We start from the raw sequence: 25,999 nt of genomic DNA on the forward strand, positions 1-25,999 counted from the left end.
GAGAAGGTATATAAACATATACACATAATAAAATACATTATCAATGTGCAAAGGAATTACAGGAAGCCAATTCATGTTGGAAAAAGAAAAGTTTATTCCAAACTAAAGATGTTATTTTCCCTGAGACATTTTTAGAGTTGCACGTTACGATCTACACATTGTAGAGTTCAAATAATCACATTCACAGTTTCCTAATAACCGAGGCACACGTGACAAAAGAGGAAAAGAAACAAGGTGTTTTTTTTTTTTTTTAGCAAATTAGTAAGAATAATGAGAAAACTCAAAAGGCCTGTCCTATATTTTGTCCCCACTCAGGCTTTGTAGTAGACAGTTTTTCATTATAAAAGGCTCAAGTCTCTAATCTTCTACAGCGTTACACACTGTGCCTTCCAGTGTTTGAAACTTCAATCCCTCTTCCTCCAGCGTCCACACATCCACCGGCACAAAGTCCCAGAGATGTTTTGATTGAAACGAGCAGCTTAGCTCGCGCTCATCTCTCGAAGTGTTTCATCCCGACGGTTTTAACAGCTTTGAACGTTTTTATTGTTTGACTCGAGTAAATGTTAAAGTCCACCGGGAGAAATCGGGATGATTCCTCTCCAGTGTGCACACACAGACTGACTCAAGTCTGATTTATATTCAAAATAAAGCTGCAGTAGACAGGATTGCAGGGAGAAAAATGGGAGATTGTTGAGTTTCATCCACAGGTTGTGAAAGAAGAATTAGAACCATAGCACCTTTGGTTGTGATTGGGCCTTCTATCGTGAAGTTACAACAGTTTCCCGTTTGGCGAGTCCTTAAAAATAGTAAAAAAGAAAACCTGTCCTGGGATTTAAACCAGCGACCCTTCCACTTGGCCATGGGCTGCCATAAACATACTGGATCATCAGTTAAGCATGGATTGACCCATTTCATCAACAAAACAACCTCTTGAGTCTCTTTTAGACTCTTTCGCAACTTGTTGCCTGTGCTCGAAATAGCATTTTTTCCACATAGTAATAGTAGTGTCATAGCGAACACGAGCACCCACTCTGTGATTGGTGAAAGGCTACATCAACATTGTCTCTCAGAGCAATTTTTGTGTTTTTGCAATACTTTTGTAGTTGTAGTACCACATTTTAACCACTGGATGTCACAATCATCCATCCATCCATCCGGGTTCTCCGTTTTCCCCCCACAGTCCAAAGACATGCAGATTTGGGGATTAGGCAAATTGGGAGTCACAGTCAGTTGGGGGAAAATCTCATTTAACAAGGGTGGAGTTAAATGCCATGAGAGGCATCTGGTTTTTGGACATACTATTGTGTACATCCTCTCATCCAGAAACAACAATCCTGTAATAAATCAAGTAAAACCAGGTAATGTTTGAGTGTGAATGTATGAAAAGGTTCACCACCCTACAGTTATGTAGCGATACCTTTAAACGTTATGATTGGCTTTCAACAATGGACACCGATATGACACCATGATTAGAATCTTATCTCCATCCGTTCACATTTTGGTGATGTCCACAAAGTCATGAACGTCAATCGCCTGAAAGCCCAGATTGTCGATGCCAGTCTTCTGCTGGTTGTGGTCGTTGTGGTTTCGCTGGTCTGCGTCCGTCTCGAAGCAGTGGACACAGTGCGGCGTCGTCACCGGCACACTTCTGGAAAAGTTTGAGAAATCCACGCGGTACTTTCCCGTCTTGGTGCGGGAGATGATGGGCAGAAAACTGTAGCCCCATAGAATCTCCTGTGGGATGTACGAAGTACGGACTTGACAGGACGAACTGGTGGACTCGGCCGTACTGTCCAAAAAGACCACCAACTCAAAGTCCTGCTGGGGGAGCGTGTCGGCTGAAAGTTCGTAGAAGGGGCTTGATTTGTTAATCACATGGTAGAGCGTCAGAGGGCACACGAAAAACAAGTTGTCCTTGCCAGCGTCGACCATAAAGTCGACGTCCACCTGGTCCAGAATGATGGTCTCTCCATCTGGCGCGGTCGTTGTCCTGATCAGCTTGCCGTAGATCTGGCTGCCGATAAGCAAGGTCTTGCGAAGGTTGGCCACTCGGATCAGGAGACACAGACTGCCCTTCTTCAAGCAGACGACGGCTGTGTCGCTGAAGGGGACAGTCTTTGCCCTTTTTTTGGGCGAGGAGATCTTTGCCAAGACTACGCCACACATGAAGCAGTTGATGAAGACGCCGATTAGCGACTGGAGGATGATTAGAGCCACCGTGCCGGCACAGTGTCCTGTCAGCGACCTACCGCCGTACCCAATAGTGGTTTGGGTCTCTAAAGAGTAGAGGAAAGCCGTCGTGAGGCCGTTAACATTGTCTATACACTGGACATGTCCATCTGTGCGGTTCTGTCCACTCAGATCCCCGTTGCTCTTTGCGATCCAGTACCACAACAGGCTGAAAATGAACCAGCTGCCCATGAACGAAGCCACAAAGAGGAGGAAAACAAAACGCCAGCGGATCTCCACAAAGGTGGTCCAGAAGTCCACCAGGTAGGCGAAATGGTTGCTGTATTCGATGTTGCCAAACTCGATGTTGCAGTGCCCGTCTTTGGTGACCAGACGGGTTTTGCAACTTCGGTGTCCCTGGAGCAGCCGGAGCATCCTGGAGCTGGAGGGAGCAAACGTGAGAGTTAGAGCTGCTGCTGTATTGCTCTCTCTCTTTTTATTGTAAAGCACTTTCAAGTGTAAAGTGCCTTGTTGTTGAAATGTGCCATACATTATAAATAGACTTTCCTTGCCTACTTCTTCTTCTAGCATCGGGGCTGTTTCAAGGGACTTTGGGCACCCCAAGCTAAAGGGACTTTTATTTGTCTCCCTGAAGCGTAAGAACATTTAAAAGTCACAGACACAGTAACAGCCATTTATCGGTGGTTTGCTTTCTTTGATTATGTTTGGATCCTGTGAAGCACTTTGAGTTGCATTACAGTTTAGTTAGAGTAAATAAAGTTTGATTTATTGGTTTATAAACATTCCTGTTTAATAGGCTATTAAAACAGATGTACAAGAACAATATATATTTAAAAGTAAATTTTTTGGGTATATCTCAGCTGCACTCAGGGGGGCCCGCAAGCAACTGCCTTCTTTGCTCCTTACGCCCCTGTGTTGCACAAGTAACATGCAACTTCACACTAAATTTGACCGACTGCCCCCAATGTGGGAGCAATGAAGAATTATCTTTATGTCTCCTTTATCACTAAAAACTACACAAAAAAGTGTTTACTTTGAACATTACTTCTCTAAATGTGTAAATATCTACAAATAATTATTATTGCCTGAGATATCTGGTTTTTCCTTTTTTTTTTCAAACTACTACTCCTTGTTTTTTGTGTCAGAACAGGAAACCGTGTTTTTTGCCCTTGAAGTATTGGAGCTTGGATCCCGAGCAGCCATAAAGGAAACACTGTTTGAACGTTTTCTTGCATAATCCGTACGTTAGTCCCACAATGTTTCTGTTGTTTTTGCTTGTTTGTTTGTTGTTTGTCGTCACAACTCGGGGGCAAACGTTTGTCCAAGCAGGGTCGAACGTGTCCCACAAATAAGAACATAGAGCATGAAATGAGCTGTGAAATTACAACCACAGTAGTTTGTTTGTTTTTTCCCCCGTTCATCACCACAGTTTTGTTTGTTTATGACAGATATGAGGCCGGCCGAAATGTTTTCTTTGTTTGAGGATAGTAAAAGCACCACGTGGTCCGCTTTGAATCTTATATAACAGCAACAGAAACTTGTTTTTTCTTATAAACTGAACAGAAAACAAAAGCACATGTATACACTTCAATAAATAAAATATTCTTACTGATAATCTGTTTTTCTGTTCTTGTGACACATGAAATGCATTATTTAAAATCCTCATTTAGTACATAATGTACACATTTAGGCCTCCCCTCTGGGAGCTGTAGGAATCAGCTATTTCAGAATTACTTTACTTAGTGAGCTTTAATAACACGTTTATAGTACAATTACAGTATTGATTATTTGTATTTTTGTTGCATTCTGTGATTAAAAGTGACTATGGTGCATTCTTCGAGCGAAAACTCTTTACAATAACTTTTTTTATCGCTAAATCGTAAAAAAAGGAAATGGGCCCTCGATGCAGCTGCTGTCGAAGTCAATGGAAACATGTCTTTAAAACTTCACATAAAGACCAAGAATAAAAACTTTTATCGTGTCACTTCTGCAAAAAGCAAAGAGAAACAGTTTGTATTTGGAGAGAAAGTGAACGTACCTGCTAACTGAGACCATGGACTGCTCACGGCTCAACTTCTCACTCCTTCTTTCAGCGAGTGGCCATCGAGGCGTTGGAAAAGATTTTAATCCACAGTGAAATTCCCTAATCCCAGCCACATGCCACCATGTACACTGACTCCATACAGACACGAGAAAAAAAGCACCAGTGGACGTCAGTTGTCTTCGACTGACGGGGCAAATCTCTTGAGTAAAAGCAGTAACTTCACCAGCACTTGCTTCATGATGGCTGAAGCTCCTCTGACGGGAATGTTCCGGAGGCACAGTTTGCCGAGAAAGCCCTCAGAGCTTTTGTGTGGCAGAAGGTGCATCTATTGAAGGGGCCTAATGTGCATGGGCCAGAGGAGGCACCCATGCTGTTTTTGTTTTCCACCCTGAGAACATTTGAGATTTGCGTCAGGCCTCACAAAGAGATCCCTCAACTGCATTTCCCCCTGGTACCCATCCCCCCCCACCACCAACACCACCTCGACCCACGTCGAACCTGCAAGGCTGCCGCACACATTTGCATCAAAATGAAGAGCTGTGGAGACCAAGAGTGTCTTTGCGGCATTTAGCCGGCTGCAGGACAGTCGTCCTCGTCTCCTGTTCTCCAAAAGTCAATAAACCAGTAGCAACTGGAATTGAATTCTTAAACACTTTGTTCTTGATTAACCTGCATGGATCCTACAGTCTACAAAGTCTTTAACACATGTAACATCAAGCCCAGAACTGAAATTAATACGTTAATATCCAAATTCAATGAACTTTTCTCCGATAGTTTACATATTATGATGATAGGAATGTAGGTAGATTAATAGATAGACAGTAGAGGTTCCTCATAGAGGTTCCATGTGATGATTGCGTTAGATTGGTAGCTTTAAACTCAACAGACAAGCTTCTTATTACTAGTCAAACCTCAGATTCTTCAGGTAAGAAGGCATTAAATGTTATTAATGTGCGATCTGATCAAACTGGCTGGTGATGGAAGTGGGAAATGAATATCAAACAACCCGACCTGAAAAGTAACGTTCTGCATTCCCGGTTTCTCCACTCCGATCACATTAATTTCCTCCAAGTACCACCAGAGGAAGCTCGTGTACCACAGGTGGGACACGTGCCACAGTTTGAGAACCATGGCTTTAGGGGATAACAGAGGGTTTAAATTGCCTCTAAAGTTGTGAGTCAGAATGGGGTAAATGTTAGCATCGTAGCTCGGGTTTAGCACAAACTAGCAGGCTAATCTATACTGAGTAAAACTGGAGTGCACTGCAATGTAATGTGTTGTACCAGTTACAGCTACATCGGTTAGTTCCTTGTTTCTCAAACTGTGGTACGTGTACCACCAGTGGTACGTGAGCTTCCTCTGGTGGATCTTCTAAAAGATGATTTTATTTGTCCCTAAACTCAAATATTTAGCAGCAGTTAAAAACAGCCATACTGTCGTTTGTTGTTATGTGTTGTTAAATAAATGTAGCCTATATGTCACTGACAAGTATTATATTTTATTGGAGAGAAATTATATTTGTACCATCATCGACAGCGTTGTGTGTTTGGAATCTGATGATTGAGCAGTTTCTCAGTTAAACCAGCAGGTGGAGCTGTAGCATGAAAACCCACTCCTGAGTGCAACAGTGCACTATAGGAGTGATAAAATATTCAAAACTACTGCAGTATTATTGTATCCCATGGATTGTGTTGATTATACTACTACTACAAATAATAATAGTTAATAACAGCCTCACAAAGCTATTTCCTGTTGATATTATATGTAATAATCAAACAGCAGTGTGTAATGTAACATAATATACATACTACAGTACTTCAATATGCTTTAACCTGCACAATAATTTAAATGCAGTATTTTCTTCTGTGTTATGTTTTGCTTGATAAAAAACCCCATCTCTGTTCTCTTTCCGCTTGGCCATGGGCTGCCCAAACAAACACCATCAATGATATTTTCAAATAAACTGCAACAGCTCGCCCAGCCACTAGAGAGCATCAGTGCGTCGCTGTGATTCAGTGTCATTAGCATGAAAATAAGCAATTAAAATTGCAATAAAGTTTTTTTTTTCCTTCCCCCCAAAACTGTCCCAGTTTTTCCAGCAGTCTCTCTTTCTCATGTCTGAAAAGGTTCAGCCTACAAACTTCTGATGTTCCTACTTTTTTCCCTCGTGCTCTGCAGTTTAGTGATGCTGGCAGTCAAAAGCCACAGCAGCAGCAGCAGCAGCAGCGAAATAAGCCTCTGACACATGATTATGAAGCAGCAGCAGCAGCAGCAGTTTCTCTGGAGGATGTTTGAGCAGGAAGTCGATCAGATTCTTCAATTTAAGAACATTTTCGTCAGCGAGGCAGAGACGCATCTTGAAAATGGATTTCATCCCATTTGGATTTGTGGAGTTCCAGAGTTAACTGGAGCTTCATCTGCATAACAATGAAGTGAGTGTGGAGCAGCTGAGGAGGGTAAAAGGAGGCAGATAAAGATGAGAGGATACAGCAGCAGAATGTGCTTAATCTGTGAGAGCCGAGGGGCCGCTGCTGTGATAACAATCACACTCTATGTGATGGAGACGTGGTGAACGTACAGGCCAGATCTGGACAATCCCACTGATTTCAGACTCTGCAGCATTACAGCACTTTCAGAGTGGAACAAAATAATGGCCCCTGCATTAAAGTCTCATTTGTTATTTGCATCAATGGAGAAAGAACAGGGTGTGAGACACAGCGAGGGGACGTTCAATAGATCTAATCAAGTGGAACAGATGGTCAGCCAGGAAAACAGGAGACACACGTGTGAACATGAGCAGGAGCTGGAGCTCAGTCGAGTGGCTGCTTTAGTAGAAGCCGGGATCGTTAAGGAGACGGGGAACAGGTGCGTGAGTGGGTGGAGACGCATGCTCAGGTGACATGGATGAAGAGTGACGAGAGGCATGGTCCAGCCAGCCACAGGAAGTAACAAGAGAACTCCAAAGTTCTCTTTATTATGCCAGAGGGAGCACAACCAGCGATTGAGTGATATTTTGTGTATGGCACCAAATCAACATCTCAACAATTCACACAATGAGCAATCACTAGGCATCAGTGGGGAGAAAAACTTAAAAGACTCAAAATGTGCAGCATCTGCCTCGACAGGTTGTGGTGAAAGTTCCAAAGTTGATATATAACAGTTGTATCAAGTGATAGGTTTAGACAGGACCGTTCTGAATCAGTTTGTACTCAACTCAACTCACATTAATTTATAGAGCACATTTAAAAACAAAGCATAAAAACATAAAATATTGAAAAATAGTACTGTAGTACAACAATGTAATTTATACATGCAGTAGCATAGACTGTTGATTAAACATTTTAAATAAATCAGTGCATAATAATGATGGCAATACTACTGCTAATAATAATAAGAATAATAATGACCTTTTTTATATGTTAGTACGATAAAAGTGCTCAGACTAGTAAGTTCATTTACGAAGTGTGCAAATTGCCAAAAGTGACACCAAATTCAAAATAGCCGATTTCCTGTTTAGTTGAGGCCATGGTCCCAATGGATGTTTTTGTTTGTCTTGGGCTTTGACATGTTCCCAACAACAACATTTAGTAAATGAATGTCGTGTAACTTTCATTAAGCTCACTAAACTAGCATTTTGTTTTGACAGATCCTTTGGCTAACTTCAAGCTAACCTTTGGCTAATAGAGATAGATACATCTTTAAGCTAACTATTTGTTAGCTTGCTGATTAAAGGTTTATAGTCTATCGCAAACACTGACAGAAATATTTCTTTTGGCTCAACAAAATATTCACATTCTTTATTCTATTCTACAGTTAAATGGGTTCATTTCATGAAAAGCAGAACTTTTTCATCCTCTGGGAACGAGGAAATTTTTGTACAGAACATTGTGGCATTTCATCCAACATTTCCTGAGACATTTCAATTTTCAAACCAGCTGCCGTCTCCGCAGCCAACACCGCTGCGAGAGCTGAAAACACGGAGCTTTAAAGTTTCCCGGGGATGATGGATTGAAGGGAGCCCAGCAGCTGTGTTTGCTTTCAGTGCTTCGTCCGCGACAAAACCCCAGATGTGAGAAACTGCGGTGAGGTGATTTCTGATATTTTGAAATCGTTGCACAACCTCCCGAACAACGTGGTGGTTGAAATGATGTCTCTGTTGAATACTAAACACACAGAGACAGAAACACGGCGGTTGTCGCTCATTGTAAACGTTCAGACAGCGTCTCAGTCGAGCAGCTGGTCGTCGGCCAGCAAAAATGCTCATCACATTATGGTTTACCAGCGCCTCAACCACATGCAGGGAAGCTGAGTCTGGCCTAATGCACTTCATATAAATATTTAAGCGTCATTTTTTTCTCCCCCTCAGCTGCTTCTTGGAGAACGCTGGGCCACAGGAAGTGCCCGGGATGTATATAATTTACATTTAACACACTATATACAGTGTTTTATTATGAAATCAAACACACATGGAGCCTGTGAATGGTTGTGATTTTCTCTCCCAGCTGGACCACTTTCATAAACCAGTCACACACCTGCTGCCATTAGAAGTGCTTTTATTCTTATTCCCCAGATGTCAGTTATTGCCTCTGTAAATCTGAACCAACGTGATATTCAGCCCCTAAATTCACTTTTACAATATCCCTTATGTGACAAAAAAGAAATAATGGGCAGATTTACCATTGATGCGTTTGATTTATTCCTCGCCGTCTAATTTGAATGTGATGTGTTTTTGGCTTTCCCATGTGGGAAACGTCAAGAATCCATGTCTTGAAAGTTGAAACGGAGTTTCTCAGGTCTGGATCTTTCACGGAAAAGCTCTGAACTAAATCTGAAGATACGTTGACAGCTGTAGGGTCAGCAAATGTCTTTACGTTGAAGTGTTTTTACTAAAGAAACGTGATGAGTAAGCTTGCAAGACATGGAGTAATTGTAAAGCTAAAGTTCAACTCTGAGCTGTGGAGATCATTTGAGAATTTTACAAATGTAGTCATGCAACACAAGGAACTAAAACAATGCCATTTTGGCTGGAAGTTTAAAAGAGCTGCTGAGAAACCATCTGCTACAGTCCCCAGGAAAATGTAAATTAACCCCGTGGCTACTTCTTTCCTGTTATAATTAGGACCAATTTGGGCAACCACAGGTCATTCTTTAGGAAATTATTCATTAAGTTATCAGGAAAACAGCCAGTAAAATGAGGCTCCAGTGAAATAAAGCAACTCAGAGAATCTCAAAATTCAGCTGATGATTTTTGTATTTTGGGGGTTTAGAGATGTCGTAATTGCCATCATACAATCCCATCACGCAACACTTGGAGCCAAAACACCATGTTGGCAGGAAGTGTAAAATAGCTTCTTGACTGATGTGAAAACAGACTTATTTTGAAAATCTGCCCACTTCCCCATTAACATTCTCAGGAAAACATAGATTAACCCTCTGGCCACTTTTATAATCAGGGCCAATTTACCAATTTAGAGATGTGGTAAGTGACATCATACACTTGGAGCCAAAACAACGCCATGTTGGCAGGAAGTGTAAAATAGCTGCTAAATTAGCCTGAGAAATGATGAAGTTTGAGGTGAAAATTATCTTCTTGATTGAAAGTCTGTCCCATTTTCCATTAACTTTCTCAGGAAAACTTAAACCCTGTGGCCACTTTCGAGATCCCAACGATGGGAAACACTAATTATCAGCTGTATAACCTTTAAAAAATTAATTTTAGTTTGAGCTGTTTATTTGCTTCTGTTTTGCTGAGGAGTTTTTGACTCCTCCAGTGAATTTATGACCTACTTTACTGTAAAACACAACCCAAATAAATGTGGATTTATCTGCAAGGTTTTGCCTTATTTGTGATGTACAGTGTTGATGATAATGATAAGCTTCTCTGACAATGTAAAGGATTATTTATTGCTTGTATTTTGAGTCTAGTGTGTCGCGCGACACAGAGCCTGCTCCAAACTCTGATGACGTCTTTGGAGCGCGTTTTGACAGCACTGATGTTTTCTGCATACAGACACAAAAATTTGCATTTCTCTCTTCGTCGTGAGAGAGACAGAACACATTCTCCCTAAAGACTGAAGAGACGTTGTGCCGTTTTGCTCTTTATCATGAATTAATAATAGCCACTGGAAGCAATTGTAACCACCGAATGTGCTTTATTGTGGTGCTCAATGCTTTTTTTCACTTGGAAATTCAACCAATTTAATTCCATTTTTTTTCCATCGATCCCCACAAATAATTTACATGAGGCCCCTGCAGTTGAGTTAACCATCATTTTTATTCTAAAAGATGGTTAAAAAGGACAGATACGGATTATATGCCCAAAAAGTAAGACGGAAGAACACAATGCATTATTTAAACGTTAGTTATTCCCCAAACTTGTAGAGAAATCAGGTTATATACGCCCCACAATAGAGGATAATTGGCCAGATTTTTCTGACAATCATGGCTGTCTTCCAATTTTGGGCTGATTTGAACAGATTATTTGGCCAAATTATCCTGTAGTGTGAAGGATTAACAGATGTGATTTTAACACCATTGAACACACTAGTTTTCACAATTTCAAATAGTAAGTATTTGGTACTAGCAATAACCTATGAGAGCGAGTTGACCGGGAAACGGATGTTGCGTACATTTGTTTAGAACCGAATTTGTACAAACCCAGATCTTTCCGTAATTCTCAGCCATGACTTCATCTAATCTGTGCTTTCTCAGGATTAAAACATTAAAAATCAATGACTGTGGTCACGTTTTTAAAATCAAGACAGATTAAACAAAAATCCTCTAGTGTGGGCCGGGCATAACACATCAAGGTGACATTTCCTTCCTTTGACTCTAGAATTTGAAAGACTCGGACAGACACGTTCTGTACAGTCACATATACTTGAGTGCAGCGCTGATGTTGCACTCAAACAAGACACAGAAACGAGTTGACCGGGATATTATTAGCTCACGTTGACTCTTTGCAGTGGTGATTGACTTTGACGTTGTTCATAATCACCTGATACGAATGCCCGCAGCCACAGCTTCTTCACCTGAGCTGCTCTGTGATGAAAATCACAACTGTTTGGGAGCCTTTGGGCGCACTTTATTTGAATTTCAATCTGAAAAGCAACATTCATTCACCTGTTATTATTATTATTACTGCTGCTGTTTGTGTGTGTGGAAGAAGGCTGCTGTGAATCTCCAACAGAAAAGAGAGACACAATAGAAACAGACTGAACGAACAAAAGCACAGAAAACAAGCACTTTACATTTCAAACACTCAAGTGTCCAATGTTACATAAATCATCCGGCCTGAACACTAATAATAATAATAATATTTTGCTTGACAGCACTGTTTAAAAACAAGCAAACAAGGACACGTCCTTTGTTTTCTTGCTATTTTCCTGGAAACATTTCTCATAATTTCCCAAAAATTCCATTGTATTTTGCTGTAAATTGAAATGACATTTCCAAGAAATATATTTACATAAAATTGTAAGATTGTTGTGGTTGTTGGTTGTAGTTTACTTTAATTAGCAACTATCATTTCCTGAATTTTCCATTTTTTCCATATTTGCACAACAACTACAGGTCATTCTTTCGGAAATTATTAGTTAAATTATCAGGAAAATAGCAGGAAAATGTGGCGCCAGTAAAACAAAGCAAGAAGTTACACTATCACAACAATTTATCACAAAACTCAGTCAAATCTTAATGCAAAGATGGAATGTTCAAGGTGATTTTCTTTTACAATTTCACCGTTATGGTCGTCTCTGACATGCGCCTGTAAAAAGGTGTGGATGGGGGGATTAGGGATTATATCAACATGAGATCCATGGGTACGAAATCCCAGGGTCCAGACTGTGCTACAAGTTAAGACGCAGCAACACATTTTTATTTTTTCTCCAAAGACCCTGAGTGGATACACAACTGCATGTTTGGTTGGAGGTTGTGCCCAGTTACATCAACGTTTACCATTCGGTCTTTGTACTGTAAATGACCGTTAGCTTCGCATAAAGAGTAGAAATTATGAACTAATTTCACCAGAGTTGGACAGCCAGTGTCTGTGTTGTGATATGAAATTGCAGCCAGCAGCTGTTAGCTTAGCATAAAGAGTAGAAGTGTGACCCAATTCTAATCTCTAAAGTGCATCCAGCAGCTGTTAACTTAACTTTGGGAAAAGATTGGAGACAAATAGAAACAGCTAGCATGGCCCATTTTCATCAAAGGTTTAATATTCTCTGTTTGTTTTATAAATATGCAACAACAGCTAGCAGCTGTTTGCTTAGCTTAGCATTAAGACAGGAGAAATATGGCCCAACTTAATCAAACTGCAACCAGCAGCTGTTAGCTTAGCTTATAATAAAGACTGGACATAAATAGAAACAGCTAGCCCACTAGCATGACTCAGTCTTATCAAACCTTTATACCATGTGCTGTAAACATATAACTACAGCAAGCAGTCATTAGCTTAGCTTAGCATAAGGATAGGAAACAAATAGGAACAGCTAAGATGGTTCGAACCATAGGTAGAAAAAACCCCTCTAAGCTTCAAAATCCTAAATAATTCTTTACACATGAAGTTTCTAGTCAGCAATAAAGTAATATATTATATTCCATTAATATATTCAGGTTTTGGACTTTCGGTTGGACAAACAACACATTTGAATCATGTTGGAATATTAACCTAGCATTACCATAGCACGTTGCTAGGCTAGCGGTTTCCCCTGATACCATTGTTTAAACTAAGCTAACAGTCTCTTGGTTTTAAGTTCATTATTTATAAATGCACAGACACGAGCTCAACCAATCTGTTCAGCCTGTTCTCAGGGAGACAGAGAATAAATGTGTCTGAAAGGTCCAGTACAAATCATAATGAATAATTATGATCCAGACTGAAATCTTGCAGAATACTAAGCAAACATGAGTTTTACAGGTTTTTTTTTGTTACATATCATCATCAAAAACACTTACATCTCGGTTTTTCTTAATTTATACTTAAAATGAGGTGTGACCTTGAAGAAAAGAAGGATGTTATTTTATCATTTGTCAGATGGAAATTAGGAGCAATATGGCACACAAATGGTAAAATAAAAAAGGGGAGCTCCTCAATAAGATTGCCGTACTTAAATAACGAGATAAGTTAAATCCAAACTCCTTTTTCTTTACAGTAGAAAGACTTTTTAAGGTACTTAATGCAACTGGGCACTGGCCTCCAAAAGGCATTTTCATGTACTTGTAGTAAGCATGCACTTATATGAGTTATTAATGAGCAAAATGTATGTTCAGAACCTTTATCACTACAATCCAAGGCCTTTTCCCTTTAAATGCTGAAGGATGGATGATGGATGGTGAGGACACGGAAAAACGGTAGGAACGTCCTCGCGGTCGACTGCAGGGGGGGCTTTGCAGAGCGCTGGTATTCTCACAGAGATTAAATCCTCCCCTCCATCTGCACCTCAGTTGTGGGGAGAATTAAATACCTTGAAAAAAGGAGACGCGGCTCTTCATTTAGCACGGTAAACGAGAATCTTTGAAGTCAGCCGTTTAAAATAGGATTTACATGAATAAATAAAAAGGCTCACTGGTGTGTGAGCTGCAACACTGATCGCGAGAATGCACGGGAAGGCAGAAGGCTTTGGGTAATCGTCTGTGACGATAACACACACGCGCACACACACAGGACACTGGGAATACACTTGACATGTTACTATAGTCTGGCAACTGTTAATAAATACCTCCTGCTCTGCTTTACAGTATGTCTTCGTCTGAACTTTGTGATGATTTGAAATGAGCCTTCTTGATCTTGGAGCGCAGTTCCTGAACGTCTCATCTGATGGATGAAAAACAGTCGCTTTACATTAAACACCACTTTAATGATGTTATCACTTTGTTGTGAAGACACCCAGCCTCCGCTGTATGAATTAACAATAAGATTTTAGTTATTTATGTGCTTCACAACCGTGTGCTTCACATCCCTCACTGTTAAGTATAAAAAAAGAAATGTTAAAAACACTAAGGATGAGGCTCGATGGCGTTTCATTGAATTTCCTTTTTGAATCCTTTGTCTCGCGTGTGTTAAATAAATGATAAACTGGTCGTTAAAAGTTCCATCTCGCGGCACATTTCCATTTCTCTTTCCTGATGAGCAAACAAGGCGACATAAAAGGTTTGATGTGAGACTTGTTTGAGTTGTAATTAAATAAAAGCATTTTTTTTTTGTTTTTTGTCCTTGCTCTCACTGTCGCTCCCGCCTCTGCTCTGATGGTTTTGTGTGCGTGCCGTGGATGGAGAACAGAAACAGACACCAGCAGAGTTCTCTGCCTCTGGATCAGTCTTAGCTATCACGATTTGCGACAGCCTCTGTTTGGTTATTCCTTATCTTGGAAGACCTCTCAAACTGGCTTTTCATCCTCCTCCTGCATATCCTCCTCTTCCTCTTCTACATCCCCTCTTCTTGCTTACCGGAATGGCGGCTCAGGCTGTTGAGGGTTTGGCCTGTAAAGCTGTTGGAGTCTTACCGGTCGTCCATTAGCCGGCCAGCCCCCTGATAGTTGTCCGATGACCCTGAGGCCGACTGGCTGACCGTGTCCTGGGAGTGCGTTGCTGGGGCTGAGGATGTGGGTCTGTCCCAGGTGAGGTTCAGGTGGAGGAGTACTGTTTGGATGACATGGTGCCGAGGCAGGGGGGGAAACTGGGTAGTGAGGGAGGAGGATGGCCGGCGTGAGGCCGTAGCGTACCTGGAACACTCTCAAAGGTCCCTGTGCCACAAAGCCGTTGGGCCGCTGAGGCTCCTTCGGCTGTTCCAAGTCCTTCTTCACCTCTGGAACTTTGCCCTCCTCCCCGGTCTTGGCTTTGCTCTGCTGCCGCTTGGCTTGAGCGATCTCCTGCATCTTCTCCGCTTGTGCCCGGCGGATGTGATACGTCTTCCTGGAACTTTGGAAGGAGTCCAAGAAATCATCCAGGCTTACGTTCCCCTCCATGAACTTCTCCAGCAGCTCCTGTGAGGCAGTGGAGACAAAATAAACCAGGATCAGCAAAGAAGGATGAGACACAAAGGGAGGTCCGACCACGAGGGAGTCGTTCAAACAAACTCCTCCAAGTATAAAGAGGATTTAATAAGCTCTGGGATATTTACCCACGGACTCTGGCACAGTTTGTCAGCTACAATATTTTACTGTAAGAACGTTTTACACGGCTAACAATGGTCCATGTGCAGCAACTGTTACATTTGGCAAAGCTTGAAAAGCCGTGTGATCTCGCTCCGTATTTGTTCCCAGGATGTGAGGAGCCGAGTTCAAGCCTCATCTGGCTGAGCGGAACATAAAGAGCAGACGTTTTATTTGCGAAGTAAACCTCGAGAAAAACCACAGTGACTGCTTAGAAGTCGAGCGTGATTCAGTTTTACACTGCACTGGGAATGAAAAGCAGAGATACATTCAAATGTGGCTCATTGTTTATTGTGACGATGGTGGTCACTGAGTTTTCCTGTCCATAGATTGTTTCAGCTCTAAATGTAGGTAACCCAGTTGCTCCCTGTGACCTAGTTTAAATGTCCACACGCTGCTGTGCATTAACCATTGACTAAAACTGCATTTGCTCATGAATTACAAGGGAAAACAATCTGCTCCTGCCCTCATATGAGTGCACTTGTTCAGATGAACTCATCATTTTCAGAAAATTTGTGGAACAACAGAGTAATAAACAAGCTACAAGCAGTAGATTTACTTTAAAACTGAAATTCTCAATGTGTGTCAATATAATCCAGAGAAAGCCGGCACAGATTTTTCCTGTTGATCGACAAATCGATTATTTCACTTCTCAGCGTGTTGAGCTCGTCCACTATAATCTGATTTCTCCCACTGACCTGGTTTATTTCATTTTCATGTGCACATGCTAGACGAACTGCAGTGTAGTTCAAGGTACTCGACCATGTGTAATAAAGTTCAATTGATTAAAAAAAACAAAAAACATGTTTTACATGATATATAAGTACAGAGAGATTGAGATACTCATTTAAATACTTGGAACAAGTATTTATTTGTTTTTTAAGAGTCAACAGACAACTTGTGTCACTAGCGCCACCTGTTTGGCCATAAAGACACAACAGTATCAGAACACCAATAAGGACACAGATAACCCTCAGGTGATGCTGTGTTGACACTATTATTTTCAATATTTGTGTTTTTTTCTTTGAGTTCTGTTCCACAAACTGTCTGTGTAAGCTTGAAATAACACTGGGAACAAAATTCATTAGCAACAAATGAATAGACTTTTCCGTTATTTAAAGAGTAAAGTTGGTTTATTCTCAATATTTCTTGCCATAACCCATTAATTACTACTGAAGATGAAAAACACACAAATGTGTTAAGACGACGACGGAATTCACCCAAACAGCTATTAGGAGATTTTTCAGCAACTAACAAATTACTCTTGTTTTTTTTGGGAGCAGAAAGCATAAAATAAACGACAGACCAGAAGAAAAGGATTTACAGTATTTTGTGGTAAGAAAATATGAAGTTATTCTTTGTTTGGTTTAATTGTTTCATGTAATCCATTGACAGGAACATAAACATGAACAATTATTGCAACTATTCTTGAGAAGTTTGGGTGTATTTAAAGCTTAAATTGGACTTTGTTGAAGGGTAAATTCGTTCACTGCCCTCTCATTAATTGTCACTTGCCCCTGGTCAAGCCGACACTACCGAGTTTCTGCTTTATTACCTCCACCTCCCACTGTGTCTTCACCCACTGTGACGCGAGTGCTTCTCCATCTGGCGCGACCACCATTAAGCAACCTCAGGTTGCTGTGGATTTATTGGCCTGACTGCCAATCGACAGCAACTGTTACGCGGCAGTTTGTGAATGTTCACGTGAACATGAACGGACTGACTCCGAAGTGTCGTGTTCCGACTCCACGAGACGGCGAACGAGAGGAACGAGTGTGTGAAATAAAACAAAAACAAAAACCGAGGCAGAGAAACACACACACACACATGGATCTCCACAACGATGCTGTTTCTTTGTGCGTCATGCACTTTATTAGACAATAAACCATGACTGGGGTTTCACCGCGAAACATTCTTCAGTGTTTGGACACAAGTCTCATGTCTCATAAAACGTCTCGTTCCGCACAGAGTTAAAGATACAGAATATAAAAATTTGGCACGGTTCACTGTTACTGGTGAAGTCTCACGTTGCAGCTGAGAATGCCTCACTTCACATTTCCCTTCCAAGTGTGTTGGAGGAACTATGTAGCCTTCAGTTAGCATCAAAACTCAAAAGACGTATAGTTTGTCCATTGTGGTCCAAAATGGTGGCCACCAAAGAGCTGACCTGAAAATTCTACACACTGGACCTCTAAATCCATGTGCAACAATCAATTAGTTGATTATAAATTATTAATTCTATTATTTTGATGATTAATTAATGGGTGTGTTTTTAAATAATTAACAAGCTTTGTACATTTTCAGCATCTTAAATGCAAATACTTTCTGGTTTCTTTGCTTATTACATCAAAGAAATTTGGGAACAACAGATCGACATTTTCTGACATTTTATGGACCAAACGATTAGTCGATTAATTAATTATGAATTTTCTGTTTGGTGAACACTCACTCTCCCGTAACAAAGTCATTTGAGAAAATCTGCAGACCAAGTAGTATATGGTTGTGAAGTCAACCACAGGAATCAGAACTTATGATTTAAAGCCAAAAGATTTGTGATTTGGTGCCATCTTGACAAATGTGCCATACTTTATTGTCTATTTTTCTCTTAATGGGAACATAAAATTGAAATCATGTTCTATTAAAGAAGAGCTAAAACCTAAAAACACCAACTGACTGACTTTATAATTTAATTGTGAGAAGTAAAAGTACATTTTCCCATAGATTTCCATGCAAAGTGAGTTGATTTTGCAACCATTTGAGACCCCCCCAGGTGGCCATTCAACTGTTTGTTTGATTCGACCAGTAAAACCTCTTTAAAATCCAAATGAATTGGTTTATACAACTGTCACTCAGGAGCAAACATTCATTTTTAATGACCTGACATTTATAATTTAAGGTTTTTGTGGTTCCTTTGCTCTAATGTTCACTAAACAAAACAAGACATTTTGAGGTTTTGGGAAACACACACTGACATTCATCACCTTTTTCTCGCATTTTATGGAACAAACAACAACTCATTTAATGAATAAAAATAATCAAAAGATTATTGAAACAATGAAAATAATCATGTGAGTTGTGTTTCTTCTCGTGTGGTCTCACTGTTACTGTCTGTTACTGTAGTTAATCAGTGTCAGTATCTGCCTGTGACTGAACACGAACAGTAACTGCTTTAAGCAAATATGTTTAAAATTAAAATCGAATACATTTCTTCAGCTATATAAACAAACATGAGAGCGTGCACCATCTGTGTCTGATTCACTGATTAAATTGCTATTAAACTCTGGTAAAACTTTCCCCCGAGGTTGCGTTTATTTAGATTAGTGCAGGGAGCCTTTCGTTAGCTTTACTCTTATTAAAATCTTTCTTTAATTCTACCTTCTCCACAGTCTCTAGTGTTTACTCCATTCAATGAAAATCATCATACAGAGAGAGACGATCTGGTTATGGCAGGATTTATGCAAGAAATTATTAGCTTCTAAATGCAGTGAAACAGATAAAATCTTTGAAGTTTCAGAGCTTTGATGAAAAATGAGGCTGTCAATTTTAAGTCCCTGTAAAGCAAATAATGAGATTCTCTTCTTTGCACATTCCATGTTAGAAAACAGTCACTAAGAACAACTTAGGACTGGAGTAATGAGGGTAAACAGTTTCTCTCTTCTCTGCAAACACTGTAATGATATAAAAACCAAATTAGCAGTCTACCGTTCACTCATGAGTAACTACACCTGCTCCTACACTGTTTTTGTTTTGCTAGCCAGCTGAGACGTCTCTGTCCTGAAAATGTGTCTTTACCTTGTCGTAAAAACACAAAGAAAAGCTCTGACATGTTATTTAAAATCCCTCAAAGATGAGGAAATGAAGTAGAGAAGAAGAACCGACTCCTGCTGTACTCCAATAATATTCTGTAAAAAAACAGTGACAAACAGTGTCGTGAGAGAACGTTGGTCCTCATTCAAGCGAGTGGACCCTAATGTGTGAGTGAGTCCTCAAGTGGACATGGACTCTTACAAGTGCAACCAAAGAAGGTGAACGTTGCTTCTTCTCATGTTTGTTCAGTAGGAAAATAGTGTGGAACGGTTCAGTTTGGTTTGGTACAGTACCTATTTTTGTGTGTTTCCATGAGGAATAGTACCAAAATAAATAGCCCCTATCATTCCATTCTTTGGTATCCTTCCCTTGGGGTCTCAGAATAAAATGGTATGTGACCATCAGTCAGCTGACCATTTTTAATCATTCAAATTTAACAAATGTGCTTATAATCCGATTTTGTGAGGTTTCTGAGATTTTCAGTAGTCCTCAAGGAGACCAAAACCTGGTCCGACTGAGGCAGAACCTGGAACTGGTTGAGTTTAGGGCTAAGATTTGAATTGTGGTGAGGTTATGGTTGGTGGATAAGGCCTTGGGTAGCCTGTCCAAATGAATGGAGCTCTTAAAATGGACAGAAATACGAGAATGTGTGTGTGTTCAGCTCTTTTCCGCTCAAATTAAATAAAACAAGCTCTTTGGAGGCTGCAGGGGGTTTGAGCAACAGAAACCATGTTGTGAGTGATTTGTACACGCTTAGAGAAAAACAACAAGCTCCAGTTTTGTTTCCTGTCATCAACATTTCTCCGCGTTCACGTTTGAGGAATCCTCCGAACCTGGGAGCTTTGTTTGACTTCAGGCGACAGGTGAAGAAGACGCTGGAGTTTTTCAAAAGGTGAGGATTTCCTTCTGACGCAAAACAAAAAAAAATATGCTCCTCCAGATTTTTTTTACACTAGAAGAACGAGAAAATGGGGGAAAGGTTTTCTACTCGAGCGACAGAGACTGTGTGTTCAATCTGAAATGAGATCTTTGTCCTTGTGTTACGACTAAATCACAAAGACTTGGTTCAACTTACACACAGACCCACACTAGTTTGTCATAAATAGGGCTGCAAATAACTTATTTTCATTATTGATTAATCTGTTGCTTGTTTTTCCTTTAATCGATGAGTTGTTTGGTCCATAAGATGTCAGAAAATGTGGTGATGTTCGCAAATGTCTTGTTTTTTTTAAATGATTTATTTGTTATATGGACCAAAGAAATGAACTAAATTAATTAAAAAACATTCAAACCAATTATCAAAGTAGCTCCCGATTAATTTAGTAATCGATTAATTGTACTATCTTCACAAAAATTGAAAAATGTCGCAATATAAATGAGTCTGCATGTCCATCTTGTTTAGGGGTAGCTTAGAACTTCAGTATTCTTTCAGTGTAATGTAAATCATGTAATCTGGGCGAGAACTAAACCTCTGCTTCTCCTCTAGACTCAGGCCTTATCCTCGCAGAAACAGAACTTTCCCTCTACAATCTATTTTCTTTCTTTGGTTTGGCCAATTTGAGTATTGGTTGTAAACATAACATGAAAATCCATTTTCCAAAGCAAAAAGCATTAAAGGGCTCCTCAAATACTGGTTCCATGTGGATAAAAAGCCAATATGATATAAAAAAACATCTTAAACCTGCTCCTGTTTGCAGTTTTGCTCTGGATGCATTGCAGCAAATATAAACCAGGTTTTAGTATTTAACCACTTGGGGGTTGAGACTCAACAAACAGCTGTTTCTTTCTCCAGTGATGCTGCCCACTACAGCTTTAACAGAAGGTATAGAATAGCCCACACCTCAGTGAAATATTTACTAACGCATCTGTGTTAGAGGTGTTTTCTTTAACATTCGCTCAGGCTGCTTGTTTGGCTTGTGCTGGTTTTCCTTAATCAATCAGCAGACAGCTGCTCCAAGGACTGAGGGAGGAGGTTATTGATTGGAGCCATGAGATGTGGAGGAGGGGAGCAGATCAATTCCAGCCAGGAGGGGAAGTAAGAGGAGGAAGAGGAGGAAGAGGAGGAAGAGGAGGAGGAGGAGCAGCAGCAGAGTGGATTTCATCTGTGAGCAAAACTAAACTCCCTCACTGCTCTGATTAAGGCCAAAGGAACATGTCAGACTCTGGTAGCAGAGGAACACATGATGATTGTGCTGCTCAAAACAAAACCAACACTGTTCTCACTCTGACGCGGAGCGTCCTCTAGCTCGCTTTTGTGATTAATGATTAATAAGACGATATGCACTTTTATTGATCCCCCACTGGGAAAACTGAAGCCCAAACAGCAGCAGCAGAGTGTAATAAAAGAGCAGGAAGGAATAAAAATAAAGACAGAAACAGAATGTAGGCAAAATATAGAATAAATCTTATTACATGTTTAAGATCCTCATTTTTTATATTTTAATTTATCTGTTTGTAATCATTCTTTCAAGATTTTATGTTTTGTGTCTTTGTGCTTCTGTACGTCTGTAAAACACATTAAATGACCTGTGTGGACAATAATCTGCTGTTCAAATGAATTTGCCTTTGCCTAATTTTCTGATTAGTTTGTCCTTAAAATGTCAAAACAATTGGTGAAAAAGGTCAAAATGACAACATCCTTGAACAATATTCAGTTTCTTTGTCATAAAGAAGCAAAGAAAGCAGGAAACATTTAAGAAGCTGAAATCACAGAACGTGTAATAATCGGTTAAATGACTCGTCGTTGGAGCCCTAGTGTGCATAATCTATAATAGTTAATCTGCAACTATTTAGATAATTGTTTAAATGGTTTTCTTCTTTTTCAGCTTCTTAAATGTAAATATTTTCTGGTTTTCTTTGCTCCATATAACAAAGAATTCAAATTCAAAATCTCTTGACATTTTAACGGATCAAACAACTGATGGATTCATCAAGATTATGAAAATAATCATCAGATGCGGTCCTAAACCAGATGAAATTGAAAATGTTGCTGCTTTTGTGTTTCGTCTTCTTCTGCTTCATCTTCAAGCTTAATTGTTTTTGCCACTGTGGCTCCTCTGAGTTTTCGACTCCAGTAAATCAAAAAATAGACTTAATAGAAGGAGCCAACTGTTCAAACAATCTGACTGGTATTTACTGCGACGGGGACACATGCAGAACTAATCTGCTTTGACCTCATGAAGAATCTGAAGCTGCTCTGAATGTTAACAGGGAAAAGATGCGACTGCTGTTTTTCTTTATGTTTGTAAATGCTTAAAACATCTGAGGGCAGCAGTGACAGACCACATGTTCAATATCCTGTGCATAATGGCCTCTACAGAGACTGCTGTGATGGCTAATTCTCTCAGATGTTGGAGGTGTGTATGTATATTCCTCATGTCTTCAGGGATCAGGTTGCACAGAGGTGGGTGGGCTGCCGGTGAGACTGCAGGCTTTTCAGGAATCGACTACAGCAGTGTGATGATGTTTTTCTTTTGTTTTTCTTTACCTCTGAATGCTCCTCGGCGCGTGCCACCTCCTCCTGCAGGAGGTTCTGTGCCGTCTGTAGGCTGTGCTTCTGGACGCGGGCCTCTGCAACGACAGAAAAATAAAGGGGTGGATGATGAGGGATGACCTCACTGGAGCTGGGAGAAGAAAAAAAAACCCAGCGAACCGCAGCAGAGAAAATTATTTTCCAAATCACAAAGAAGAGCTTTAACCATCTTCTCATCAGCGTATGTGCTGACTAGAAGATGATGATGGTGGTGGTGGTGATGGGGTGGACGGTTTCTGGAAAACAGGGGCTGTAAATACTCAACTTTGAGCTATTTTGGGAAACTGGTCTTACTTGTGTTTGACCACGAGACTGAAATTCGCCTTTAAAGTCTCATTTTTACTGTCTTCTCATATTTCTGTCCCGGATACTCCATTGAGATTCTCAGCCTTCAGCAGATTAATACAAAAACAAAAGAATAATTAAGAATAAATGCTTTTCCTCGAGCGTTCTTTGACCTTGTGCCTCGCCAAGAAAGCCCAGGAGGTCGCTATTCATGAGCACACACACACACACACACACACACACACACACACATACAGCTGCCACATTTGAATTATTTATATCTTCTGAAATGAAATAAAAAGCAGGGAGCCTTAAACAAAAAGATTAAGGCAGCAGCTTGTAAAAACCTGCACAAGACACCGCATGTAATAAAACCTGTCAGAGAACATTTAAACCAACATTACATCAGAGACGGTGGAGCGGTGACATGACTGACAACATGACTGTGACACGAGAGTTCAGCAAACGGAGGGAAAACACTGATTAAAACGCACTTTTTCTTCTATTCTTGTCAATATATTGGTCATTTTTATCACTGAAGAGATAGCGATTGACTGTATATTGATAGGTTATTTGAAAACAGAGAGCGGTAATAGCTCATCGAGTGTATTCTTACTGAAACCCCGATAACACAAGACACAAAATATGTGGTAAGATAATAAGTACAAGAGGTAGGAATAGTATGGTGCAACATGGCCTTCGACAACATCACAATAAAGTGATTCTGCAATAATCTATTTATAAACTATGTGACACAAATAGGTCATTTCTTCACTGTCCGCCATTATCCTGCTGTCAAATTCTCCTCTTTTCACATTCCTGTGAAAAGCGCCTCGATGACGAATCAAGAAGAAGCCGCACTGATGAGTGAAAATGGAAGGAAATCTGTTTAAAGTGCCATGTTTGATGATTAAAATGTCCATATTTGGCACCAGTGTACTGATGATTATATGTCAATAGTCAGAACGATGTTATATTACGTGGATATTGTGTCACACAGATGTGGCTTTTAATTTGATTTGTCATAGTTTTGAGTGTTGAAACCACAGGATGCACATGTCGAACACGACTACGGGCTACGACTCCGATCAAACGTGAAGTTTGGGCAATTCATATTTAAGTTACTACAACTTCAGAGAAAGACTTGAGGAGAATCCACAAGGAGTTTGTACCTTATCAGCTTTTTATCAACACAGAACCGGTGTTGTTGGAAAACACGATTTTAGAAAACGGCTCCCAGAGTAAAGAAAATCTCAAATTTTCATGTCTACAACCAATACGCAACTTTGGGAAAACAATAATGTCAAAGTGCCACCTCTCTAACGCTTAAATCACTAAACATCACGTTTTTGCTCATGATCCATGTCTTCCTCTCTGTTTTTGGTGTATTTGAAGACATTTCTTGAATCAATCTCTTGTTTAAGAGCAGTATAACATGGCGCATTAGTGTAAATATCAGCCAACACTGGCTCAAATGGACATTTCAAGTTTCAGGCAGCAAGAACAATGTACACTGAGGTTACTTCCAAAACGGAGAATATGCAATTTCCTGTTGAAAAATAACATAAACACTTGCTTACATACAGGAAGTGCCACTAAAGCTCCGTGCTAAAAAGGCCTAATGTGAACAAGCGGAGACGAGCACATCCTGTGCCCGTTCTGTCTAAATATGCGTTCAGCGCAGAGCACAAGCGCAGCATCTGTTCACCTCCTGGGGAACGGCGGTCGCTCATCATTACATACAAATCTGACCCAGCTGACTGGAAAGTGTGTCTTGTCCCTGCGAGGAGACGTTGTGACAGCCACGCTAAACCCCACCACTCCCTGCAAGTCTGAGTGGATTCAATGGAAACTGAGGGGCAAATAAAGGTCACAGTGACGACTCCAATAAACTGTGAACCCTCCAGGGAAATCTCTACCCCCCCTCCCATCTGACAGATACAGAGAAAATGGACAGTGTGTGCAGGCGGCTGCACCTCAAGATGTTCACTCTAAATGTTCCCTGCTTGTCAGTGAAGCACGATGATGTGGTTTGGCCATCAGATAAGTCAGCTGGATCTCAGACAAACTGAAAAAAAAATAATGGTTGCACCAAATGTCTGGTTCAAGGCTGAATGAACATGACAGTAGGTTCTGCTTTCTCGGACAGCAGCACCTCAACATTAATAATCCATGCTTCTCGCGTGGTGGACAGTCGCTGCGTGAAAATCAAATCGGCAGTAGTAAAAAAAACGCAAGCGTGCACTCAGGAGGGGCCTTCTCCATGACCCCACGCTGCAGCTGTTGGGAGATGGGGGAGTAATGTGAGGTGACAGCCAAGCAAACAGAGAAGCCGCATGTGCCCTACATTTGAGGAGGTGGAGATGACGTGGAGGCAGAAGAACCTGAGGGCCAGCGGTGCCTGACGTTGAACCAAACGAGGGCATGGTGTTGCTGTTACTGTGTCTGGGAGCGGATATGAGACAATGAAGCGTCGAGGCACTTCTACACGTGACTGTAGTGTACACCAAACACAAACCACGTCATATGCACAGCGACAGCATCTTTGTGCTATTGTTGTGTGCATCTGCATCTATCACATCTATCAGGTACAGGTCGTCTCTGCAGATAAAACTTCTAGTGTCTCCAAATCCTCGATTTGATTTGATTTTCAATTTTAAGGTCACAATTCAATTGTACACCTGGGTCTGCCATTTTTAGGATCATTGTTTTTTTATCATAATAACTCATTATATTTTTTTTATTCCTGTTTTGATTGTCTACATGGCGTTATGATCGATATACTGTCCATCGTTTGTTTGCAATGCACCAGACTGAGGCCTTATTGTCACATTTAAATCCTTTATTAACAATATGAATGTGACATAACCAGTCAATTGGAAACTAAGTGTAAAAAGAAGAGAAGTTTTAGAGAGTCATGTAGCTCTGTGTCGCTAAGGTCACTAAATCTACACTCAGCTCCAATTACATGATCATACATATTAAATGTTT

The 25,999-nt window shown here is 40.5% G+C and overlaps 2 protein-coding genes across 2 annotated transcripts in view; both read right to left on the reverse strand.

Annotated features, from left to right (window-relative positions):
- Positions 1-74: 74 nt before the first annotated feature.
- On the reverse strand, positions 75-4,604 carry kcnj1b (potassium inwardly rectifying channel subfamily J member 1b). Its single transcript, XM_044042889.1, has 2 exons — positions 4,229-4,604; positions 75-2,611 (listed from the first exon to the last, which is right to left on the reverse strand). Exons 1-2 carry the CDS (start codon positions 4,243-4,245, stop codon positions 1,492-1,494), a joined length of 1,137 nt encoding a protein of 378 aa, XP_043898824.1. The 5' UTR covers positions 4,246-4,604; the 3' UTR covers positions 75-1,491.
- Positions 4,605-11,296: 6,692 nt separating this feature from the next.
- Positions 11,297-25,999, reverse strand: part of vps37d (VPS37D subunit of ESCRT-I) — a 32,451-nt gene continuing 17,748 nt past the window's right edge. Inside the window, exons 3-4 of the mRNA XM_044042793.1 lie at positions 22,679-22,761; positions 11,297-15,216 (exon numbers count right to left, since the gene is read on the reverse strand). Of these exons, the coding sequence (XP_043898728.1) occupies positions 14,677-15,216; positions 22,679-22,761 (623 nt within the window). The 3' untranslated portion in view covers positions 11,297-14,676. The remainder of the gene's footprint in view (positions 15,217-22,678; positions 22,762-25,999) is intronic.

The sequence above is a fragment of the Solea senegalensis genome, linkage group LG13, assembly GCF_019176455.1.
Source record: "Solea senegalensis isolate Sse05_10M linkage group LG13, IFAPA_SoseM_1, whole genome shotgun sequence".
Lineage (NCBI taxonomy): Eukaryota > Metazoa > Chordata > Actinopteri > Pleuronectiformes > Soleidae > Solea > Solea senegalensis.